This window comes from Typha latifolia, chromosome 1, assembly GCF_019914945.1.
Source record: "Typha latifolia isolate L0001 chromosome 1, TyphaL0001v2, whole genome shotgun sequence".
Lineage (NCBI taxonomy): Eukaryota > Viridiplantae > Streptophyta > Magnoliopsida > Poales > Typhaceae > Typha > Typha latifolia.
The window spans coordinates 723,297-744,777 of NC_133086.1; the positions used below are offsets into that span (position 1 = coordinate 723,297).

At 38.3% G+C, this 21,481-nt stretch overlaps 2 protein-coding genes across 6 annotated transcripts; both read right to left on the bottom strand.

Moving 5' to 3' along the window:
* Positions 1–472: 472 nt before the first annotated feature.
* On the bottom strand, positions 473–7,163 carry LOC140802772 (glucose-1-phosphate adenylyltransferase large subunit 3, chloroplastic/amyloplastic-like). The gene is made up of 15 exons (XM_073158378.1): positions 6,662–7,163; positions 6,472–6,585; positions 6,018–6,191; positions 5,729–5,821; positions 5,226–5,309; positions 5,091–5,146; positions 4,189–4,282; positions 3,917–4,029; positions 2,994–3,066; positions 2,470–2,550; positions 1,544–1,630; positions 1,302–1,406; positions 1,080–1,186; positions 922–982; positions 473–714 (listed from the first exon to the last, which is right to left on the bottom strand). Exons 1-15 carry the CDS (start codon positions 6,872–6,874, stop codon positions 613–615), a joined length of 1,557 nt encoding a protein of 518 aa, XP_073014479.1. The 5' UTR covers positions 6,875–7,163; the 3' UTR covers positions 473–612.
* A 1,022-nt stretch (positions 7,164–8,185) lies between these two features.
* Positions 8,186–20,721, bottom strand: LOC140788068 (uncharacterized). 5 transcript variants are annotated; one of them, XR_012108956.1, is made up of 15 exons: positions 18,054–20,721; positions 17,826–17,954; positions 17,545–17,733; positions 17,387–17,439; positions 15,884–16,476; positions 15,532–15,744; positions 13,386–13,484; positions 12,477–12,598; positions 12,163–12,372; positions 11,696–11,971; positions 11,455–11,602; positions 11,104–11,237; positions 9,094–9,174; positions 8,540–9,016; positions 8,186–8,425 (listed from the first exon to the last, which is right to left on the bottom strand). XR_012108956.1 is itself a non-coding variant. In XM_073137199.1 (14 exons), exons 1-14 carry the CDS (start codon positions 20,532–20,534, stop codon positions 8,930–8,932), a joined length of 4,764 nt encoding a protein of 1,587 aa, XP_072993300.1. In that variant the 5' UTR covers positions 20,535–20,721; the 3' UTR covers positions 8,186–8,929. The 5 variants fall into 5 exon arrangements, 4 of the variants coding, with proteins under 4 accessions (XP_072993300.1, XP_072993292.1, XP_072993280.1 ...); XM_073137199.1 differs by having other exon boundaries at positions 8,186–9,016; positions 15,532–15,693; XM_073137191.1 differs by having other exon boundaries at positions 8,186–9,016; positions 12,477–12,595.
* Positions 20,722–21,481: the final 760 nt, after the last annotated feature.

Consider the following 21,481-nt stretch of genomic DNA (forward strand, 5'->3'; position numbering starts at 1 on the left):
TCATACCAAATAAGAAACCTTGGTCATCGATAGAATTATAAATGCACGCTAAAGAAAGAAGAAGATTAAAAAAAAAAATTGATTTAACTACATTTCTTTGGAGCAGTGCTACTGGTACCATTTTTATATAAATAAATTTCCACGTTTTAGGATCGAAAGATGGAAGTTGATCGAATTTGGATGCGTTAGGAATGACTAATTATTGATCCACTTATTCCGAGTCGGTGGATCGAATTCTATCCACCAGTTTATTCGGTTAACAATAATTAATTCAGCGAGGATTAATTTAAGAAGAAACGAAAGCGACTAATTTCACTTCGATGAGAAGTCGGCAACATTTTCCTTGAGTTGCCGACTTATCTATCTAGCCATTTTGAGAGTCTTATCCTAAGTAAAACTTTAGCAAACACTATAATATGAAGGGAAAACTCTAACAACTCAGGAGCAAAAACTATAGTTGATAGAATGGAAATGATTGCAAAAATGCGAGAGAGATTGATTTGAATAACCAAAATTATAACTGTATATACAATTTATTATTGCGTGGATAAATGACAAGAGTTTTCACTGTTTGCTTATTGATCCTCTACATAGACCAGAGGAAGATTGAGTTCATATGACGAATCCATCTTCAATGGTGGAGTTCTTCAGAATAATGGTGATGCCAGAACGTATGTAGAAACCTTCAGAAGATCTATCTGCCTCCTGCACCCCCTGCAACACCCAAACAAAAGTATAAGTTCGACGATAGTTCATACCAGCAAAATACAACTGCTCTATCAACCACAACACGTCTTGAGAAAGAGAGACATGGGCAGGGTGTCAACTAATTGTCTGATTATGTCATGAGCTAAAACGTTAAACGGAAATGAATTTTATGTACAAGTATTTAGATAGCACAAGGTAATGGAAATAATATACCTCAGAGTTTGAAATTGCCACATTCTTTCCTATTCTTGCGTTCTTATCTATAATACAGTTCCTGCAAGACAAATAAAAGAAGGAATACTGATAAATTAATAATGGAATTAACGGGCATATTTCATCCGATAACAAGATAGCTTAGAAACAAGGAGTACGTTATTTTTGTGTTCTCTCCGATTCCAATGGGAACCCTTCCTTCAGCTAGCAATGATGTTATTTCTGCATCTGTTTCATAGTAGTCGGCACCAAGCATAACTACATCCTGCATATAAAGTGCCACCAAATTGTTAACCATCTTTTTTGTAGCTTCAGTTGTGATTGTTAAAAGTACAAATTCTGCCTTTTCTTACTGGGCTACATTTAGAAATCAAACCAACCTTTAGATGCACATTAGAACTAATTCGAGATCGGACTCCAACAACACTATGCTCTATGAAGCTGTTGTCCATAAAGCATCCATGGGAAACAATTGAATCAACAATCTACAAATACATGACTAGATAAAGTAAGGGTGACAAGTAAGATGTGACAAAAATTATAGTTGCAACCATCTATCGGATGGGAATTCTTGGAGTGTAAGCAAAATAAGATGGAATACTTTTACAAAATTGTAATCTACCTTGCTATTGTCAACCATTGTTGGAGGTAAGTTTCTTCGAGATGTATACATTGGTTTTTTGGCATCATAAAAGCTGAAGCTTGGCGGCTGCAGCATGCACAGAACTTTAATAGTGAATAATAAGACTACATGTACAACATTTGAAGAAAAAATCATAATAAATTCTTAGATAACAATGAAAAATTAGTGTTGGATATGGACATGAAGGGTCACGTAAGAGAGCATGTTCATTTCATCATTATATGGTTACTACCATGATTGTAAAACAACTGAACACATAATTTTCTGGTGGAAGGTCCATGCTCATAAGCATGACTTAATTCCCTAACTACTGGCTTTCTATGGTGACCAATGACTTTTAACTCTTCTAGAAAGGCTATCAAAGGGAGATTCCTAAGTTGGATACCTCCTGTTTGGCAGCAGTGGAGTTTATGCAACGACCTATGTTTATAACACCTTTTTTCGACAAAAATTAGTTACCAAGGCATATGCACATCATCAATGTCAAATTACACAGGTTTGATCGTCCAAAGGTGATTGCCTTATAGAAGAGCCAAGTTGCCAGTGGTCCAACTAGAAAACCAGCAGGCTGGTTTCATCCAGCATTTTTAAATGGTGATTGCAACCAAGGGAAGGAATCCAGTAGTTGCTGGGTATTGAGCAAAAGGCCTATTAATTATTTCCTCTGGTCAATGGTTCAAGGAAGCTAGTAGTATCTCACTACATGAGATATGGTTCACATTAGCTGGAAAGTACTGCACGATGTATATAATATACAACAAAAAGTGAACCAGGAAGTTCCAAGGGAATAGGAACTAAATATATAAATTTAGAATTTAGATTGCATCAGCGAAATACAAATGCAACAGATAGTTGCTTGCAGTTACCTAATTATCTCAACCCTATATTCATACATAAAAACTTACATGTGAGGTGAGAGCAAGGTTTGCTTCAAAGAAAGATTTAATAGTCCCAATATCCTCCCAGTAATCATTGAAAAGATATGCCTGCAATGATTTCTCATCAGCTGAATAATGAAAGCTCATAAAACAAATCTATATCATGACTTCCTAAAGAAAGTTAAAAAAAAATAAATCATGATGGTGCAAATCTAGTGAGAAGAAATGAAGAATAAAGTATGTGTATATAACCTAGTGAGGAACCAAGATTTTTCATGATGACACAGTTGCACATGATAGGAAATCATTGCGAACCAACTTAACGGAAATATTAGTAATTAAAATGTGATAAACATCCTAGTTCCTTAAATAAATATTTCGATTCTCATCTTGAACAAATTAGTGAAGCTTTTAAGGCTGATTTAGTAATTGAGAATGCTATGATAGAAATGAAATTTAAACTGTGAAAGAAGAAAGTGAAAAATTAAACTAGTTATAGAAGATCAAAGTAACATTAGGATCTGAGCAAACTACTAAGAGATAATACAGACCTTGGTGTAGAACTCCTTTGAAGAAGCAGGGATTATTTCAGATCCAAAGTCGTTTGCAGTAGGAAACCGCCATCTGACCTAACGATGATCAATAATATATAAGGATCCATTTTACAAATGTGCTACAAGTTCTATTTTGAGAGAATAAGTGAGTTCCAAGAAATGTATATGCAACAAGTTCATTAAACAGCTCTACATACCAAAATAAAAAAATCTACAGCCTGCATATCATTTTTAAGTAATAACCATATGGTTTCAGAGTACAACACTTGCACAAATTCTCTATAGTAGTGCACTACGAAAGAGAAATACTTGTTATCTAGCAAGGTTAGCTCCTACTTAGTTTGTGAGATCTCGTTGAAAGGAATATATTCTATTATTAGAAACTTTATGCTAAAACTTCAGCAACAGATCACAAGATCAAGAGAGACAAAATGCTCACTTAATTTCACTTTAGTATGAGCTTTCATGAATCTCAAGATGCATTCAGAGGCTAGAAAGTAATAAACTTTGGAAAAAGTTTTATATAAAGTCTGTAATCTAGCCCACATAAATAGATGTATAATTATATATATATATATAAATATAATATAGTTAGATTAGAAACTTTATGATAAGTTTCAAGTCTTTCCTAGCCATCTATTGTGCATTGTGAGTGTCAAAAGCTAATCTCAAGGTGGAGAGAGAAAAGCTACCATCACCCTATTTGACCTTCAGATGAGCTTTTCTGAATCTCAAAGTGAATTCAATGGCTAAAAGGATGTTAATTTTTTTTAAAATGTTAATATAAAGTTCGTAGTACTTTATATATGTATATATATTAAAGTAATAGAAAGTTAAAATCAATTACATCCTCCTACATCCTTTAATTTCTCTCACATTCCTTGAGAAGCAGAACTCTTACTAAAATTCAATGATCATACCTTAGAAGATTCAAAAGAATTTCTTTCTTGAACACATACACTCCCATTGAAGCAATATATGGTTTCTTTTCTGCTTCTTCCCTTGACAAACCCAAGATAGTTGTATCTACTTCCTGTAAAAGCAGATGAGAATTACCAATGATCCATATCCAAGCATCTAACAGCGTTTATCACCATGATTATATGGACTACTAAGAATCTAGATCTAATGTTTACATATATGCAAAGCTAGTTAAAAAAGAAAATAAAAACGAAAGGTATGCTGAAATTACCATTGCCTTCAAGTCATCTCCTTTTGGTTTTTCACTAAACGATATGACTCTACCTTTGTTGTCTATATTCATTAAACCAAAATCAGATGCACGGCTGCAAGGAGAAAGAAATGTGTTATGTAGCTATTGTCTTGAACTGAAATATTCAAATACCAAGTATCACAATAGGAAAGTTCAGAATGACCACATTATTAGTGAGCTTCTAGTACTTAGACTGCTTTACGAGAGCTTACTTTGTTAAAATGAAAGAAATGGTTCTCTTAGAAATTTTAGCTTCCTAAGTACTTTACCCAAAAAACAAGAGATCAGCATTTACAGAAACTCTCATCATTGTCTGAGCAACTGAGCCTTTTCTCAACTATATGGGTCGGCTAGAGTACAATTCAATGATGAAAAGGATCCAACTGTATCATCAAATTTTACGACCAACTAGCAACCTGACATCAACCCTCAAAAATTAATGTCAGATCCCTGGCCAAAGCAAAAAATGAGACAATGGAGCGACTTGGCAAAAGAGTAACAAGGAAAGTCGGCGATAGAGTAATCTACCTTCTTGATTGCACTTTAGGCTCATGCAACCTAGGAGCAACCCCTCTAGAAAGTCCTCTAAACATGTAAAGAGCCTAGAGGAGAGAGAAAGATGACTATTATTTGTTTAGGGATTTGTTTTGTCTCCAAGGCCTAAATAAGACAACGAACCAAATAAATCAAAATCCCATCATGTACAGAAATTCTGTACTTGAAAAACAGTCACTTGATAAGATATTATCCAAAAATAGAAAATAAAAAACTACTATTTGGAGAAAGAAGAAGCATCCAAATAAAAAAACAATAATTTCTTTTTTTTTTATTTCTTTTTTTCTTAATGAACAAAACCTATTTGCAGTTATGTAATTAGTCACCTGTCATCCATCGGTAAGCAAGAAATGGTAATATCAGCACCACTTTCTCGGTGATTCTGGAAATAAATTGACTTCAGTATTAAAATGCTACTGAATAAACAGGATTGAAAAAAATGGCTTTTGCTCATAACTCACCTGAATAAAGTCCATATAGTCCATACGGTAAAGATGGTCTCCAGAAAGAATCAATACATCTTCTATCTCCTTACCTTTGGCATCCTACGTATGAATGTAAACCACAATATTAGCCTATATATCATTCTTTTCTTTTTCTTCTTGTTCCTCTTCTTCCTCTTCTTTCTTTCTTTTTTTTTAGTTTTTTGAAAGAAGTAGTATCTCCCGGTCCTTTTTTTTTCCTTTTCACATATGTTGTTAATTGTGTCGCAATTGTTATCTGACACTCCAATGTCTAATTAAGCCCTCCAGATAATATTTCATAAATCATAGCTAAAAAAAACTAAATTTCTAGGCTAGATATAGCAAAAACAAGCTATAACAATTTACATGGTACAACCTATTTTCTTTTCATCATGAGCATAACATATATCAGAATGTGTAACAAAGAGATACTAAACTTTCCCAAAAAGTTGCAACAAGAAATGCATAATGATATTTTCAAAGAGAAAAATAATAGATACCTCAAAAAGCCAATGAAACTGTCGAACGGCATCTGCAGTACCTTGAAACCACTTTTTTCCTGCCTCTCCAGGTGTTTGAGTGGCTGCTAGAACCTGGATATCAAAAAGGTAAGAAGAGAAAACCCTTCTATTCCAAAATAACTAATTCTATTGACTATAAGCTAGGCATGTGTTAAACTAGCTTGAGGTGGGAAAATATGAATTGTTATTTTGTACAAATTTTTAGCCTTACTAACACAACAACTGAATGGAATTGTTGCTAAGTTGAACAAGCTGCATCATCATATACCTCAACAAAACCATCTCCAAAGGTTACACCATTGCCAAAGTTATATGCCCGAGCAAGATGTCTATTTAGTGACGCAGAGTTGAACTGCGTGAGAATATACACCTTGTTGATCCCACTGTTAATGCAGTTACTCATCGGCACATCGATCAACCTATATGCACCACCAATAGGTACCTGTAAAAGTATGAGTACCATGCAACACCATAATGTTAACAGATGGATAAATTCTAAGCATGGTAATTCGTTTAAGTTTGAAGGTTAATAAATGATTGATGAATAGTGGTACTGACTGGATTTTGCTATTTCCAGAAATATTTGATTAAAGCACATAATCGGTCACTTCCAAGAATATGGGGAAGTGATGTAAAGCATTGTCATAGTCTATCCAGATATAGGTTGATCAAGATCAGATTTTGACAATGCCAATGTCACAAGATCGGTTCTTCATACTCACCGCAGGCTTCGCCCTTCTCTTCGTAAGCGGAAAAAGCCGCGTCCCAGCTCCTCCACCCAAGATAACCGCCACAACCGACCCCGGATTCCTCTTGTCCATATCCAAATTTTGAAACTACGCAAACCAACCACAAGCATCAGTTTAGGCAAACATCTCCAACACCGGTCACACGACAAACAAAAGTTCGCACCTTTACATCCGTCCCGACATCGGTGGTGACAACGGACATTCTAACTCCGCCCCTCCCGTTCACGTTCGCCATCCTCTGCTCACGTCGGTGGCGCGAAAGGTTCAGTCTCTGGCCCATCATCTCTCCATCTCTCAGAGACCCGCCACCGAACATGTGGTGGGCGGAGGCCGACGGGGTTATCCGGCTATCCATCAATGCCACCATCTTCGCCATCGTTCCGAGGGTACACTACAGTGAGAGGAGAATAAGAAGGGAGGATAGTGAGTGCGGATGCGAAATGTGCGTGTTCGGGGGACGAATAAAGAAGAGAGGGGGAGAGGAGAAGAGGGGATGTTTGAAAGGATCAAGGCCACGTTATCCTCCCGGCGAGATGGTATCCACTGATTTCGGGACTAGTGGGGCCCGTTGGGATACACGTGTCGTACTTGCGAGCGGATACATAGCAAGCGTATTCGAGCTCGGGACTTGTTCTCCCCGTGAGCGAGGGAGAAGGGCGACTTATATAAAAATGGGGAAAAGGATTGGGAAGGATCCTCTGCAAACATGACTGCAGGAACTCAGGACTGCAGGAAGTTGGCATTGAACTTTTGACAATTGTAAATCTACCGAATTTTTGTTTTTGTTTTTTAACTTCCTTTTATCTAATTCACCTTTATAAAACTACTAATCGGATTCACGTCTTGTATAAAAATTAATTTATGTAGAAAATTCTTCTTTAAGACTTTATAATTTTTTAAGCGGTTTTTATATAAATCAATTATCCACTTAGCATATTATATTTGAAAATTACTGTGCTAGTCAGCAATTTTATGGAAGTAAAAGAACAAACAACTATATTTCTGATTTGAAATGTTTTAGACACCTAAAACAAATTTGAAAGGGCTAGTTTGGTTAAAAGAGAAAAAAAAACTGGTTGGCATTTGGCATGCAGCTATTATTAGAAAATGTTTTCTTTTGTCTTTAGTAAATCTCTAGTTTGAGCTATATACATACGATAATTGGCACCAAAACGGAGATAAAAAGTCAATCGTCAGGAGTGAGACATCAAAAGCCAAAGTAGATATCATCTTAATTGCGGTCTAATCCCCATTTCTTCTCCAAAAAATAAAAGAACGTCTGGTGTTTTCCAATACTAAAACATGCTCCATGAAATGCCAAAAAAATGTTAAAAGAAATAAAAGAAAAGCCGAGCTCTTCCTGATGACATACATCAATGGGACAAATCAGAAGCCAAATACTGCTACAATTATTCAACCATCACACGCTTGCTCTTCACAATCTCTTGCAACATCATGGCACAACCCTGAACAAATAAAGAAACGAAGGAATATGCTGCATTTTTAAGTTCTGTCATAAGACTTGCAAGATCCTCACGACCAATGTAACCTGTTACAGAAAATGCTCAAAGAGTAACAAGAATACCATTCATGTGTCTTGATACTTGACAGAAAATCTTGAAACCCCTCCTCCGACTTATTGACAACACAGACCAAAAAAGTAAAGGAAAAAAATAGAAAAAAGAGAAGCAAGGCAAAGCGTCATTGTGACTACTTCATTCTCATCATCATTATCATCAGTTTTACACTCTCCATCTCTACAACATTGAGGCACAGAACTATACAAATCTAACAATAAAACCTCCTCAATATCCCCAAAAAGATTGGCAAAATTACCATGGTTCCTTCAGTATTCGAGCAAAGATAAAGCATAAAGTATTACATTTTTCATAGGCATCTTCCTGACCGATACAAATATCAGAGTCAACTGTAATGACCACATTGTTGGTGTAAAAATTTATGCACAAAATCACTCAAACAAAGTTGTTGATCAAAATCTAGAAATCAAATCAATATGTCAATTCTGAGGACTAGTGAGTACCTTTGACAACTCCAACATGGAAAGTATGTAATCTCCTGGCTTGATGTATGGCGACCCTTATTGGAGGAGAACAGAATCTTTGTAATGAGTTGAACTCAAATATAGAAGATAGGGGACAAAAATTACTGGCTTCTTTAGTATTGGTCGACTAACTATTGGCTGTAAAAAATATTCTCATGTTTATGGTATACGAAGGGGTCAGAGTAAAACCAGATGACCCAATTTATAATCAGCATTTGATCATCACTGTGCAGTTAATGGATCCAAGAGTGATAAGTCTGATGATCACTGGCAAAAAAAATGTGCTGATCTATCAATTGTAGCAGCTACAGAGGATATGATCTGATTCAATGAACAGAAACATATGATAACCATCCATCCGAGAAACAATTAATTAACAGCCTCAAAGAAGAGGACTTGAGGTTGCAAATGTCCCCTTTCACAAATAGTAAGTACATCATTCCAACCACCGATCACCTGCACGAGTTAATTTTTAGATCATAGCTCACAAGGTAATCCACGAGGAATATGAAGAAGTACCCCTCTAGAATTACCTTGACAGTCTGGTCATCATACATGACCCACCGGTCATGCTCATAAGCAAAGCAGTGATAATGTTGCCCATAATAACAAACCTGTATATGAGATTACCAAACTTAAGCTGATCACTGAAAACAAAAACTGTATACTTATAATTGCAGATAGTATGACAAGAGACAAAAGATGAACTCCAACAATGTGACTAGTTGGTAAGTTGCTGTAATGCTCAAATCCTAATTTCAGATTTGTTGACTAACTTGAAACAGCATTTCAGACCACAATTATGCAATCCCATCAGCTCAATTGTGGAGCTTCGATTGTGAGCTATCATATTACAATTAACTCAAGCCTCTCACTGATCTTCTGTTGCAAAGCAATTCAGTCGACATATATATTCTTTCTGAACTGTGCAAGAAATGAAACATGCCTATTCCATATGCTCATCTATTTGTCCTTACAGTTACAAAGTATTCATTTACCTACAGTTACAAAATATCCATTTACCCTACGGAAATAATTGTCATAATAATGAATCACTACACAAGACTTTCCTTATGCATGCGATCTAGCATACTGTCATATCCTGTGCATAAATTCCAGTTGCGCTAACATGTGGCGTCCTAATTCAGCACTGTTTTGAACAGTCTCGCCGTGTTACTATGCTAGTCTATGGATTTCACAGTTTTCTTGCTTATCTACATATTTCGGGCAGTATTTACATTGCCTTCCTCGGCCACAGGATGTTCCCTTGTTTGCTAAATACAGTTTCACAACAGGATCAGTCTTCACAATGACTACTTCATTTCAAACTTCAAACAAAAGCACTACTAAGCAAAGCTATGTAGTAATGTTCATCGTGGTCATGACATAATTTCAAGCTATATGTGGAGAAAAGGAATAGCCCTCCTAGACTCGTGTTATGCCAGATGCCAATTGCTTCTAAGAAAGGACTTTTACATCCATTTTAAATTTACAGAGTAAATATGATAAGGCCAGATAAACATCAACAGAGAGTTGATGATCTATACTTAATCCTTTCGTATAGCCTTCTCAACTGATAGACATGCTCCTTCTCTAACTCACGTTGTAAGGAAAAGCCTGGAAGGTGACAGCAATGAAGCTACAGCTTAGGATCCCTACTGGGAGATGCAGCATTAAACATCGTTATAGACTATTATTTTGGAAAGAATTTCACGTCCAAGTTTCCTATGATAGCATTTTCCTTATCTAGACTTATTTAAGCAGATAGTAGCACTAGAATAAAGGCTTGATATGAATATATTCCATTTCCATATAGCAGAACATGCAAATATACTCCGGACTATTGTTAGTCGACAGGCAGTAAGATAAGTAGACAACAATAGTACAACACTTTATTACTCCATGAGCAATATTAAGCAACACTTAATGGCCCCAGCACTGTCTCAGCCATCAATCCCACTGCATTCAACCTATACAGTGCTTGTGGTTATTATTCACTATAACAAATAGAATTATTCTGCTGTTGGACGAATATAAACAAATGTTGCGGCCAAAAATGAGATATGAGAACTATGAACTCGAGTCCAATTAATCAAGACTTTAAAAGTCAATTCGAAACAAACAAAGAAAATTGCTTGCAGAGATGTAAGCTGCTGAGTTTAAGAGTTTGCTTCACAAAGATTGACATGAGAGTGTGAGCAGATAAGTATATAAAACAAGATGAAGCAGAAGAACATGTTTCTAAGCGAATAGATAGATGAAGTATAATCCTCAAAGTTAAAGGTGGTTAATATGGTTGAGAATTTCTACCAAAAAAGTATGTATGCAACCTAGAATGTTGCTTTTTCTTTCTTGGCAACATCTCTAGGCAGTCGACTCTTGAATGCAACCTACTCTAGTGGAACCAGAATGTACTTTTCTCTTCTAATATGAGTTATATTCAAGATCAAGTAACATAGTTTCATCAACAATAGAGGGTACTTAGGCTTGCAATAGAACAAGTACTGCATATCAAAAAGCTACCAGCTATGTTTTGGCCATACCACTGAAACCAGGGAATGTTTGCTTCCTTTATCTAAACCTTGGTAAAGGACACCAATGTCTATTTCAGTCGTAATGCCCGCCAATGTTGCAGCTATGTCAGTTGCACTTTCTTTGGTATTCTGCCAGCCCAATACTGCAACACAATGTGAACAAGTTATGCTTGATGATGCCTAAGATATAGTTCATAAAAAGTGAAGTTCAGGATTTAAGGTACAACCAGGAGTAGGGATTTTTAAGCACCCCTGGCCACAGTTACACATTTAGGTTCATCTATTTCCAGGCCAAGTTTAAAAAACCATTTGCATCTCTAAGATGAAATTAAGCACAAATTTAAAAGCCAACAACGTTACCAGTTGTAAAAACATGTGGTGAGATCGAGAGAATATGATGAATATAATTTTGTTTTCCACAACCACCAGCTTCTAGATCGCAAGCTAACTGGTGATTCATCTCCACAATCTTCAAAAGCTCATCAAAACCACTCTCTGCACACATTATCTGAAGAGCAAATATAGAAGATTTAGTTTAAAAGGAAATTCGCATTATTATAGAAAACTTGATTGTGCATATATGAAATCAAATAAGGCATGCCTTTGTGGTTCGAAGTGAATTTGCATTGATGTTGTGGAAGAATGAAGTATATTTAAGGTGCCTGGACTCCAGCCCGCAGCTGTAACAGTTCATTTGTTCATCGATATCCATTCCAAAAAGAGAATGCGCTATACAAGCATTATTCGCACAATCCCAAGAACCCACAGAATTACTTTCATGAGATTCATCATCGCATTCACTAGAAGTGGAGGTATATGACTTATGCAAGCACTCAAAGATTACCGCTAAAACCTCAGATGCATCATTCATTTGTTTCTGTAAATGGGAATCAGATTCATTAGGTAGCAATAGAGAGATAAAAACATACAAAGCCTTGTGCAAACTGAAAGTACACAAGGCACTTTCAAACAACTTGACATATATAACTGATATTTTGTAGTTGAACATTCTCGGTCAATAATAAAAGATGAATAGAAGACCTACGTGGAAACAGGTTCCAGAATTACCTCCTGAAAGAATTTGCTATCAGGATACAAGTTGCTCAAAGCTATCCTCAGAGAAGTAGGTGCAATAGCTTCTCTCTGCCCCTTAGATGCTTTGCTCAAAGCAATGAAGATTTCGTATAGTGCGCAAACAACACAAGGATTTCCAACATGCATATGCAATGATGACGTCTTAAGGAACTCATCTCGAAACCGCCTTAAATGCCATAATGACTGAGTAAATATGCAAAAGATGAGATCATTGGAGGATAGCTGAATGATATTCAACTAAGCAATTAACATATATGGCACTATCTTTGAGATTTGTCAATAGTTACCTGGATAATCACATTTAAGAAACAATTGTATTCACCAACGGCATTTCTAAGGCCAGTACCGAATGCATCTTTTCCATCCTCAATGCTTATAGTTTCCTTAGTAGAAGAACCATAACCATCTTCTGGGATGAATGGCAAGAGCAAATCAGGAAAATGAAATTGCACAGTCCAATTGACAAACAATAAAAAATTACAACATTTTGGCTGCTTTAGCTTTAGACTAGTAAATGTTAAAGTAAGAAAAGTAAAGAAGTGTTTACAATATATGGGTAGTAGATGATGATCCCTTAGTTGAAGACGTAAAACAACACTAGGGATCATCTTCTAGTTGGAACTCACATCTAATTCACCATGGACAGAAAAAAAAAAAAAATATATATATATATATATATATCCACCCTGCAATGATTTCTTTGTGCCTTTCAGATAAATAACTTCTGCCCTAGTAACAGATAACAGGATAAGAAATGTATATAAAGCTTTCATAATTTGAGTTTGCAATCATGGGTAAATGTACTGCTCCAGAAAGCCAAAAACATGGTTCATATTGAACTCAATATGACACTAACATAGAACTAACGGAAGTAAATATCGCACTTACTACTATCCAAATTGCCATGTGAAACTAGCTCTGTTTTCTGAGAATTTTATGTCAAATAGTAGAATCTCCAACTTTCATAACGTAAATCTAACACACTTTCTTAAATATGGAGAATTGAGCTGGAAAATGTTTATCTAAAACCTTTCAAGAATGTCAAAGAAACTAATAGTATAGTACCACAATATGCAAAAAAATATTTTTCCTCGCAGACCTATCAAAAAAATTGAATAGTAAGAATTTTGTAGACTTGATTGTCTCCAAGATTGACTAAAAGTTTACGGAATATATAACAGAAACTACAGACATACCGAGGCTTTGACACACAGCTTTCTTGAGGTCTGCTTGGAACCTTTCGTCATCATCCTCTTCAACATGCATTTGTCTCAACACATTTACTCCATTGTCACCTGGGTGCCATTGACAAATTCTTCACTAAAAGAAGCAATCAAAAAAGGGAACGGTAGTACGGAGCACACAAACTAGCTGTTTCTGGTTTCCCAGTTACAGCTTGATTGTGAAGTGCAATGTGTATAAGAAACAATAAACAATCTAAAAATCAATGAGCTTTAACTATAATGAGTACAAAGTGACTTTTTTTCCTGTACTATTCCAATTTCCAAGTACAAGATTTGATTCCTCCAAAAGAAAAAAAAACAGCCTCGACCAGCCATGATTTTGACAAATATGTTAAGCCACATTATAGTAATGTTAGTTAGACGATACAGATTATAGGCTAGCACTTCCACAAATCAGAAGATGAACATGATATTTATCTGATGAGTAATATTAAGCTTAAAGCACTTGACACTCTACAGACAGAATGACATGGCAATTTATCAATCATTGGTAGTTTCTCTCTCCACCTCAAAACCATCATCATCTATGCGCAGGACGGTACCACATCTACACTTTTTGTAGAATGTTTGTGAAGTCTTTGTGTGTAAGGCATTTTTCTTATTTGATAGCTAACAAGATGTGCTACATTAGGGCTCTTTAAGATTGTTAAAGAATATCTGTCTTACAATTGCTTTTTTTTCACAATCTTCTTTTTAATAGCCAAGACTTAAAGATAAACATGTTAACTATTAATCTAGTAAGGATGAATATCACAGATCACAAAGTTAATAATTGGGCCATGATTGCTCAGGTGTTTCCTACTTGACAATTTAATATTTGCAAAAACTTCATGATTTTTCAGAAAACTGCAGGATAAGTTCATATCTGAAATTTCTACTTATCATCCACTGGAAAATGCCCAAAAAACAGCAGAGCAGGCTGACATGGTTGGTATCTATTATATGTACTTTGGGCGTAAAATCATAATTAAAATAAAAATATGATGCCCAAATGTTCAAGCAAATAGTCATTTACATCTCACGGTTAACCTGCTATATCTACCTATAGTATGTTACACAGGTGGCACACTCATGTACTAATTAGGAGGCCAACATGTGATCTATGCAGGACCAAAAAAATATCACATCAGCAATATGCCATCATATGTCAAATGCATGCACTACTACATTTCAGAACACTGCTCAATTGCAAAATTATGCTGAAAAGGAAAGGCCCAAACTTCTGCCACCAACAGTGACTACGAGAAATCTTGTTTCAAGCAATGGAAAAACAATATAATTTATAAAATGTTTTATGTGACAAAATGGAATGACTCACTTAAGACGATTTGGCTAATATGCCTCAAAGGTCATGCAGCAATGTCAACTGCCCACATTACCACGATGTATAAGCTTAAGCACACCAATTTCCTTCACCTTCTCAACTTTGAATTGTTATCCAACCAACCGACACTTCAGTCACTCAAAGGAGGCTTACCCCTTGCATTTTAGAGGCCATGGCCCATAAGACTGCATATATCTCCCCTCCCCAAACTTTGCGTACGTGCGAGCCTCGTGCAATGGAATGTCATTTTTTTCCTTCTAATAACAACCAAGGTAACAACTAAAGGTTCAGGATATTTGCTACATGCAAGCTGTAGTGTCTAGAACTGAACCTAATCTCATTGTCGACCGATCTTGTTAAAAAAAAATTGTTCGGAGATATGGATTTCCGCAAATTATTTCAACTTTGCAAAACATACTTCAAGTTACAATAACACAAACATCTATGTTAATTGTTAAGCATACAGATTCTATATTAATTAGAGTAACACAAAATAACGTCAAAAATTACTATATGGTCCTAAAAAGCAATTTAAAAAGTACTATATCTGAAACAGAAAAAAAAATCTAACTATGTTATTGTAGAAATCCATATGTCTGTCAAAACAACAAATATTCATTTAAACGAAAATCTATATACTACTAAAAAAGCAACTTAAAACGTCCAAATAATTGAATGAAAATAATTGAACAAAATAACATACAAAGACAAGTGAAAGTTGTGCAGCTTGAAAGGTTGAAAAAATAAATAAAAGCAGATACAGCTTATTCCCACCTTTATCAGAATGTGCATTATTTGAAACACTGCAAGCTTGATCTGCGTACTGTACACCATCAAAAGACCACATAGGTGATAAATTTTCTTTTGCATTTTGGGAAGTTTGGTTGTTTCTGCAAAGTATTTTAGCTGTGTTGCTTCGTCTAGGAGCTTGGCTGCCTGTTTGTTGGTCAGAAGTCACTAAACCATCATGAACGGAGCCTGGTGTGCCTGCAGAATATATATATATATATATATATACACACATATATGTATACTGAGGACTTCCTTTCAAATGCAACTGATCTATAATAGATAACCAATTTTACTAATATAAATTATCAATTTGATTTTAAAATAGAGGTATAACCTTGCTTGGACTTGAGATGAGGTTGACTGCTTGTGTTCTTAATCTTTTGGATGCTAGAACTATTAGAAGATGTTAGAGGGGGAGCATTTTTTTCTATTCTATTCATCTTCAAAGACCCTTTCATATTCACTGCATTATTGCAACCAAACTGTTGTATCTCATTAGTGTCAGTTCCATCATACTTTCCCATGAAGTCATCCTCCGAGTTTGGTAGCTGCCCCATCAGATGAGACTTATTTTCAGGAAAAGCAGCTTCAGAAAAGTGAAAATCACCAAAATCTATACCCTCTAGGCAAACAGGTGAAGAATTAGTATGCATGCTGGCCTTGTGATCCAAATTTATATCTGAATCAGCAGTACATGATTGACCAATTATATTGGTTGGAAAAGAGGCAGATGTGTCCTTAAATTGCTCAGCAAGGTGCTTCTGCTTTGCCTCTTCTTCTATCCGCCTCTGGTACTCCAATGTCTCCTCCAGCTTCCTTTCCTCTTCTTCAAGCTCTGCTCTACGTTTAATCTCTTCTTCCTGTTGACTTAAGGTATCACCAATAATGGTCCCAGGCTCCAAATTATTACCATCAGCAAGAATTTCACTGCACCAAAATATGCTGCCAACCAGTTAATAGCTGTATGAACCATAGATCTAAAAGAAAATAATTCAGGAAGGATAAAAGTAAGCAGCTGATGGTAGCTAGATTACCATGTATTCATCTGGAGCAAAATCATTTGCACCAAAAGAGTAAAATAAAAGACCAGCTACGGAAGAATATGCAAACAAGTTTCCTTTAAGATAACACTATAACAGTCTGTCGAGTCTATAAACATCACATGCAATAGGATACATGTTAGGTGATAAACATGCACTACAAGATAATCGATAGTTACACCATAAAGGCATAATCTGCAGTTGCCTATAGATGATTTTACACTACAAGTAACTGTCCAAAATCCCTAGCAATAGAAAAATGGTATCATCAAGCTCTTCTTGAGATCGAGTGGATTATGTCTAAGCCTCAGAAATTACATATAGACTTGCCTCCCAAGCAACTTTTAGCAACCTCCAACAATACATGCCCATCATGGATTAACAAATAATAAAAAAGCATTCCAACAAAGAATCATCATTTCAGAAGTTTCACCAGCAACTTGTCACAAATTTTGAAAGCAATCATGCAACTGACAGCTTAGTAGTAACTATCATCCTGTTTAGTCTAGATTTTTCATGTGTACAAAAACTTTTGAAGGGTTGCACCTAGCTTGCACAAAAAGATGGATAGCAAACACTCAAGATTAAAAGAGAGATACTGCAGGAATGTTCTGCAAAGAAATAGATCTCTTAGAAAAATTAAATTGCTATGAGTTCCCCAGAATAGTCCTTGATGATGGGTTAGGACAAAAAAAGAAAAGGAAACAGATGTACAAATATTTATCAGAGAACACAAGGAACAAATGATTGATTATTACAATAAGGGACAATTAGATCATGGCTATAAGTTTGCTTACGATTTTTCGACAGTTTCCTCATGAAGGAGAAGCTGACTGCTATAGCTGAAAGCCTGGAAAACATTTACCAACATTAGCACTAATTTATTAGGAAAGATCTATCAGGCATGGGTATCAGTACCAGTACAAAAAGCTAATCAGGTAGAAATCACCACAACCTTCGTGTCCTTAGTTTTCCTGTGATCCCTATACTTTTTCTTGTCTTTTGACTTCTCATGAGATTGCTTCACGTCACCTCCTTTACCGACATTCTTCTTAGCATCCAAAGCAAGTTCTGCCAGGAAGGCTTCTCTTGCAGCATCAGATTTCTCTGTGGCATCCTTGTCGACTAGATCCTCCAAGTGCATCTGCAAAACAAGTGGAACCAGGCAAGATGATGAAAGCCCAATGCAATAGAACAAAATATTAAGGAACATGTGAGCAAGGCAGAAATACAGACTCGCAAGAAAGACTTCAGAAGAGGTGAAACAACAGCCCGATAATCAAAGGAGGAAACAGGCCCAAGTTTAAGCTCTAACTGGTGTACTCCTGCCACATTTCTCATAATCCTAGCATCTACCTTGTTAAGCTGCAAAGCAGAAAGATAAGAATGAGGCTTCAATCTGAATGACATTATTATTGTACAAGTCATTGAACAGAGAGAAAAGAAAACTATGAACAAGCGAACCTCCACAGACATTTGCTCTTTTTGTCTCTGAATAGTTATTCCTATGCATGTGTCACTTTGGTGTATGCGCATCCTCCACTCATCATCATCGTCATTATCCAATTCACACAAGCGGGAAGTCACACCACATAAAGTCTCGTCATATCCAAATTGAGACATATTCAGCGCTTGTGCCTCCTTCAGAACATTAGTGAGGGCATCCAGCTCGAATCTGTTTATCACAAATATCTCATCGTTCTCCCGCTCAATGAGCTCATCCTGCCGCCTCTTGAGAATGCCTTCATAACCTTCAGATTGGCATTTCCCAGCATGTTCCCTCCGCTTAAGTTCTTCAAAACATAGATTCTCGACTGCCTGCAAACCCTCCTCATAGCTCAGGTGTTCACATTTCCTCTCACACATGCTCTGCAAGAGGTAGAACTCCTTCTCGAGCATCTGAAGGATCTCGGATGCCTGATTTGCTTTCTCCTCTCGCATAGAGGTCCATGCAGATAGTTGTTCTCCATTTGAAGGCCCAGCAAACAACCACGAAAGTAGAGCATCAGTATTGGGCACACCATCTATTCCCTCATCTGTGCCACAATTATCAGCATTTCCAAGACTAGTCTTTTCCCTGAAAGAACTACTATCCAAAAGAAGACTTGACGAATTGCAAATCAGATTGACTTCCTCTGAAGCATCACTCTTTCGTCTACCATTATCCCCATCAACAGCAGCATCATCCTTCTCAGAGTTCTTCACTAATCCACAAGACTGTGACAGCTCCTGCAAGAACTTGAGGACCTTCCGCAGGTTCAAAGCACCCAAGAAGCAAATGCAAAGCTGCGACTGGTCCAGAGCATGATTCAGCAGAAGCGAGCCAGATGGCAATCCTTGGACTTCTTCCATAGCAAACTGTATCACCTTATTCAGGTGGCTAACTGAAAGGCATTTATGCTGCAAAAATAGCTTAAACATGGACTGAATCCTTTCCAAAAGCCTAGTTCTCTCAACATCATCAGCAAGCGGCCACTTTCGATGGACATCAGTGATGAAGTCAGATGTGTTGCAAGTCTCACGCTCCTTCAATTCCACCTCATGGGGCGAGGTAGAAGAGTCCGAGTTCTCTCTCGCACTCCAGTACTCTGACGCAGAGTCCTTATCTTTACTACCACTATCTGAGTGGTCGTCATTGACAACGCCACACTTTAGAGGCTCCTCTTCGAGCATCTTAACTGCGGTGGCCACATCAATCGGCTTCCAACTACCATTGGTTAGCATATCACTCCACCTACCATCAACTTCCTCGGGGAGCACGGACTGGAGCTTCAGCGAGAGGCTGCCCAAATGCTCACGCATTACATGCTGCGCATGTGACTCGCAATCCCCAAACTTCTCTTTGCAGCGACAGCAGACCCAGAACTTCCAAGTCCCTTCGGCCGCAATAAATGACAGAGCCTCCGATAGAATGTCGGAGGCGAGGGTGTCCTTTGTGGCAGCATAGTGAGCTGTGATTTCCGAGATGCTAACTTGAAGGAATGCAAGCCGCCTCTCGGCACTCATTGAGTTCCAGTAGGCGCGGACTTGATCCATCCTCTCCGACGAGGCTGGCTTCCGTGAACCTAATTTACGGCGTTCGAGTCGGTGAGACCCAGAGGAAGACGCTGGTGAGGAGTCGGCGCTGCCGCTGAGGCGAGGGTTTTCCTCGTTTCCCGACCCCGTCGACCGCTGCTGGAGCAAACGAGCCGCGGCGACACGGACCTCGATCTCCATCCGCCTCTCCTCCGGGGTCTTCGTAGCCTTCTTGATCTCATTAGGCCGGCGCGCCGCGCCGGGGGCCGGCACGAGGCGGACCTCCATGGGATCCTCGGACACCCGCCGCATCGGGATCAACCGAAACTTCTCCTCCCCGTTCCCTAAACTCTTCATCCATGTGGAGATGGAGGCGATGTTTGCCTTCTGGATCAAGGAGCGCAGCTCCTGGTGCACGTGCGCGATCCGCACCTCGGGAGTCGAGCTCGCGGCGGCCTTGCCGCCGTCGTCCTGGAGCGACTCGCTCGCGGGGTCGACGGGCTCCTCGATCGCGAGCGCGCGCTCGCACTCCTGGACGACCTCCTCGTACCCCTTCCCATCGGAGGCCGCCTCGTAGAGGAGGTTCGCGTAGAAGAACGCGAACTCCACCGATGCCGGCGAGAGCGCCGCCGCGCGGCGGGCGGCGTCGACGGCGGACCGTAGGTGGCGGAGCTTGGCGGCAGGATCGTCTAGGATGCCGGCGGCCTTGACGTGGACGGTGCCGTGGACGCGGTGGAGGAGCGCGGAGGCGTCGCCGTGCTTCCCGCACGCCTCCTTCATGAGCCGCAGGGCTTTAGTGTGGTTCCCGCGGCGGAGCGCCGTTAGAGCTTTATCGCACTCCGCCTTCACGTCCTCCTGCGGTGACGGCGACTGCGACTGCGCCACCTTCTTGTCGGATTGAGGTGTAGGGTTTCGCTTCTTGTTGCCCATGGCGGGGGGATGAGGAGAGGGAGGGAAGAGGGAGGAGTGAGGAGGGTTAATATAAAACCTCACCTAACCCAACCCCAACTTCCACCTTCATTTGTGGGAGTGATCTATCTAATCTACCTAATAATAACCGGAAGACATGAGAGTAGAGCGATAGAGGCAGATGGTGTTGATTTGGGGGAAATGGATTAAAAAAAAAGTTTTTAACTCCGCCGGATTTATTAATCCACCGATTGCTATTCCCCGACTTCGCATCAATCATTTGGAATATTCCGCAGGGTTAATTACATCAATACCCCTAAATTATATCCCATTTTTGTGAAAACTTCCGTATTACAACTTGCCTCCTAAACTTTTGAGAGATTTTAATTTCACTCTTTTGTTAGTGTACCAAAAAAAATAGTTATATCATACATAATTAATTCCGAAATAACTTAAATGCCGTTATAACACTTATATACCCATTTAATTAAAGTATGATAAAAAATACATATTGATATAATTTAATTTTTCAATACTTATATCATACCTATTGTCTTCCTCCTTTCACAGTCATTGACTTCTCCTCCGGAAATCGGCGTCGCCGACTATCGATATCGCCTCCCTAACGTCGACGTGCGATAGCCTGGCACTAGCCGACCAAGATTGTTAATCCCCCCACCTTCCTCTCCTCTCCCTTCTCTCGCCTCACCATCTGTTGCATCAATGATTGCACACGCAGATCTCAAGGGGCAACGTCGACGAACCGTCCATCGGCTTTGAGGAGGAGCTTCTGTTTGCGGTGGCTGAGAGGGTACAACGATCACAGGCAATGAGGACAAAGACAACCAAGAACGAGGGCAGTGAAGTTGAAGGTAGCAATGGCCATGGATAGTCAAGGATGGCTGTGAGGACAGCGACATAGAGTGGACGAGGTCACACACAGTGGAGGCAATTGAGATCGAATATAG